Source organism: Chlamydotis macqueenii, chromosome 4 (assembly GCF_036417535.1).
Source record: "Chlamydotis macqueenii isolate bChlMac1 chromosome 4, bChlMac1.mat, whole genome shotgun sequence".
Taxonomy (NCBI): Eukaryota; Metazoa; Chordata; class Aves; order Otidiformes; family Otididae; genus Chlamydotis; species Chlamydotis macqueenii.
The window spans coordinates 34,504,682-34,508,872 of NC_141559.1; the positions used below are offsets into that span (position 1 = coordinate 34,504,682).

General features: G+C 58.3%; 1 protein-coding gene across 1 annotated transcript; it reads left to right on the forward strand.

Annotated features, from left to right (window-relative positions):
* The first annotated feature begins 1,380 nt into the window (after positions 1-1,380).
* On the forward strand, positions 1,381-3,972 carry LOC147600911 (inositol 1,4,5-trisphosphate receptor-interacting protein-like 1). Its single transcript, XM_086747648.1, has 2 exons — positions 1,381-1,398; positions 2,875-3,972. The coding sequence occupies exons 1-2, from the start codon at positions 1,381-1,383 to the stop codon at positions 3,970-3,972; spliced, it is 1,116 nt and encodes a 371-aa protein (XP_086603774.1).
* Positions 3,973-4,191: the final 219 nt, after the last annotated feature.

Sequence of the window (4,191 nt, forward strand, 5' to 3'; positions counted from 1 at the left end):
CTCATGTGAGCTGCACTGGCCAGCCAGCACGGGCTGAAGTGCAACCACCAGACAGATGTGGCCACAGCTGAGAGGATGCAGCAGCGTGAGGAGCAGCTGCATAGGAGCTGACTCGGCTGCTGCAGGAGTTTGAGCGGAGGACGTACGCGTGCCAAGCCACGTTCCTTTCTGTGTTGCAGCAGTGGCCATTTTGTACCATTGCAGGAGCCACGGTCCTGTTTGCTGAGGTCTGCTGGGTGGCCCAGGAAGTGAAGCTTGCCTCTGACTTCGTTTAACCCCAGTCAGCAGTCAGGTACCACGCAGCCGCACTCATCCTGCCTCTCCTCAGTGGGGTTTGGGAGAGAATCGGGAAGAAAGGAGAACTCGTGGGTTGAGATGAAGACAGTGTACTAGGAGAGCAGAGGAAGATGATAATGATAACAAAATATAGGGATATTAAAATGCACAAAACGAATGATGCCCAATTTTTGGCCACCTGACGACCCCCAGATATGCAAGTTTTTCCCCTCTTTGGGCTCAATCAGATAATAACAATTGCTGCAAAGAGTTTATAGAGTGATATCAGGAAAAATTTCATCACTGAAAGTGTTGTCAAGCATTGGAACAGGCTGCCCTGTGGTGGCATCACCATCTCTGTGAGGGATTTCAGTGATGGTCCAGGTAAGGCTACTGTGGGAAATTACAAGCCTAAGAGTGCGGGTTGTGGAATACCACAGTGTCCCAACTACGGACCACGCGGTGCCATGTGTGAGGGATTTCAGTGCTGGCCCGTGTAGGGCCACTGTGGGAAATCACAAGCTGCACACAGCTGTGAGAATGCGACCTTGGAGAGGGGAGCTAGGAGGGCTGTTATCTCGGAGAGGGGAGCTAGGAGGGCTGTTATTGAGCAGTGTGTTGCTGCTATCCGGGAGCCGCTGTTAGCCAGCAGGACACGCACTTGGCAGGCCTTGCTGCGTGCGCTGGCCACGCGTGCACCAACACCTGGTCAGTACTCTGCCACTGAATCTGCTGAGGGGATAAACAGAGGCGGCTCGGAGCGGAGGAGAGAGAAAGGACCCAGAGCACTCTACGAACAACAGGGAACGCCCTGAAGGTGCTGCGCCTACCTCCCTTCTCTGCTCTGACCCCGCTGATCATCACCCTCCTGCTCAGCGGTGTCTCCGGCGTAGTCAGATGGGTAAGACTCTCACAAAAAATACGCTGGTAACGGCTGACGCTAGGAACTGTAACTGCTTATGCTGGTAACTGCTTATGCAAGGCTATAGTGGAGCCATAAATACTGTTGCGTTTTTAAAATATCATATGCTGGGTGAACTTTGTGCATAGGAATCCTACGAACCAGTTACACCATCCTTGGAGGTACTTAAAAGACACGTAGACATGGCGCTCAGGGACATGGTCTAGTGGTGGACTTGGCAGTGTTAGGTTTACAGTTGGACTTGATGATCTTAAGGGTCTTTTCTAATGTAAACGATTTGATGAGTCTATGTTCCCTCCACCTGAGACCTCAGGTCCCCAGCACCTCCACAAGAGAGACTTAACATGGAAAGGGACTTGAGGGCACGCTCCTGCTTAGTGACCTTTTTGCCTCCCGGTGGCTTTGGACAGGAGGCACATGGGATGTAGGGTTCTGCACACGCTGAACCGACAGAAACACGGCATTTGTGTCAGTCTTGGCACATATGCAGCAGGGCTAAAGGAAGCTCTTGAGGGTGCTGGGTGTCAAGGCATGCACTCATGCAGTACAGACAACATTTCTGGGAGGCACGATCTGCAGCAGAGCACTACAGCACGGTGTACAGGGGGGTCTCCTGAACCGGGGAAAGCTCAGGGGAGCGGAGAGATGTGGGCCCCAGCATGGCCTCTGCAGCCCCCTCGCTTGCCCTTGCAGGGGGCAAGTTGGTAGCCAGAGAGAGGAGCCACAAGATCTTTTCCACTTGCGCCAGGGACACGCTGTGCGTTTCGCTTGATGGTCCAGGTTCTCAAGGCAAATGCTGCCCCAGCAGAAGCAGTCCAAGAGGAGAGGAGGGAGGAGGAGTCTGTCTCTGCCGAAGGGCTAGCAGCACTTCTTTTCAAGACAACTGGGAGTGAGACGCGCGGGCCGAGAAAACTTTGCACCTCTCTACGTAAGTGAGGGCCATCCACCTACAGTCCCCGTTTTCTTGCGGTTCCGGATCTGGGGGGCGTCTGCCCGCTTTGTCAAGAGAGTCTCTGTGAGTTCGCTCCTGCCGGATGGGTTTGTACTGGGTGTGACGGCCAGGAGCCACTGAGCTGGGTGGTGGGGACAAAAGGTGGGGCTGGCGGTCTGGGTGATGCTGTTCTGGTGGCTGTGACAGCACAGAGGACGGGCCACAATGGGACCTGTCTCCAGGGGCATCACCAGGTGGCCACACTGCAGTTTCACTTGGGCGACGGGTGCGTGCAGCATGCAGGGGGAAGGGTGGGCCAAATGGGGGACGGGACAGAGGGCCAGGGGGTTTCTAACCCTGAGCGAGAGGCGAGCCCCACAGGCTGGTAGCACAGGGTACCACCCTCGGGGCTGGGGAGAGAGGTGCTAGGGGCTCCCTGTGGTGGTAGGTGCAAGAGAGGCTCTGAGGATGCGTCGGGACGCTGTTGTGTGGCAGCGATGGGGCCTCAGGAGGCTCCGCTCTGGTGTCCCTTGCCCTTTCACGGGGCACAGCCCAGCCAGGGGCTGGTCATCAGGGCGGCTTGGGCAGGACGGGCCCCATGCTGGCTCCAGCCAGGGCCCGCGGCCCCTTCAAGCCTGTTGCCAGCAGTGCCCAAACGCTGTGTGGGAAGAGCCTGTGGCTCCCATCCCTGCAGTGCTTGCAAACCCTGCCCTTGTTCCCTCCCACCTCTCCTACGGGCCCCCAGCTCCAGGCAGCTCCTGCACCACTGCCCCGGTCCCGTGCTCCCTGCCACCCAGCCCTGCTGAGCCCCTTTTTCTCCTGCCTCCTCCAGGCCATGGCTGCCGGACTTGGCCTCCTCGTGATTGTGCTGGCCATCCAGCATGGGCTGAAGGGCCATCATCAGATAGATGTGGCCACGGCCCAGCGGATGCAGCAGCGTGAGGAGCATCTGCGTGAGAAGATGATTCAGCTGCTGGAGGAGATGGAGCAGAGCAACTCCACGTGGGAAGACTGGCTCCTCCGGTCTGTGTTGCAGCACCGGCTGCTTTTGACCATGGCAGGAGCCGTGGTCCTGCTCGCTGAGATCTGCTGGCTGGCCAGGGAAGTGAACTTTGCCTCTGTCAGCTGCAGTGAGCAGGACAGCTCCAGCAGCGAGGAGGCGGAGGAGAAGGAGGAAGATGAGGAGGAGGAGGAAGACCTCAGTGGTGTCAAGTCTTTGGCTTGTGCATCGCCAGTGCAGGGCCTGCCTGAGACGTGCAAGGTGCTGAAGAAGCTGGTGGGCGACCTCCTCGATATATGCCAAGTGGTTTCCAAGAGGACTTTGATGCCGCAGATGCAGCCAGCCGTTGGGATGGATGACAGCTATGAAACCTGGCGCATCCATGAGGACAGCATCTCCTACCGCCTGCTGGTGTTCCTGCGGCCACCCCCCGGGCACTCTTTCAGCCTGGAGCCGGCCACCACGGGGCAGCTGCCAGCAAGGCACTGCAGCGTGCGTGTGGGGCTGGAGTGCATGTGCTGGAGGGAGCAGCTGCTGGGGGACAGTTTGTGCTTTCTCCACCATCCCGAGGACAAGCTGCGGACGGATCGGAGCTCGTACCTCCTGCGTACCCTCTGCACGTGCTCCTACTTAGACGTGGAGAAGATCGCCTGCTGGGCCCAAGGGCTGGTGAGATCAGCCTGGCTGCTTTTTCCTCAGTCGCACAACTGCCAGCTCATGGTGCTGCCCTCCTCCCACTCCTGCAGGTTCCAGCTGACAAGCCCCTCCAAGATGAACATCTGCACTGAGATGACTTTTGCAGTGCAGCAAGGCAGCTCAGTGTCCTACCTGAGCCTGGAGTAGGCAGAGGCCGCCTTCACCAGCAGCACAGCGCGGCCGGAGAGCTGCGCTGCTGTCGAGGTGCCGCTTTTCAGACCGAGGGCGACGCCACCCAGCAGGACAATTTGCACGTCCCAGGTCTGCAGCTCTGCGCCCACGTGCTGGTGGCCCCAGGCTTCTCCAGCCATGCCCGTGACCCTGAGGACCTGCTTTCCTCTCAGACGGACGGGGCCCGGGCGACAG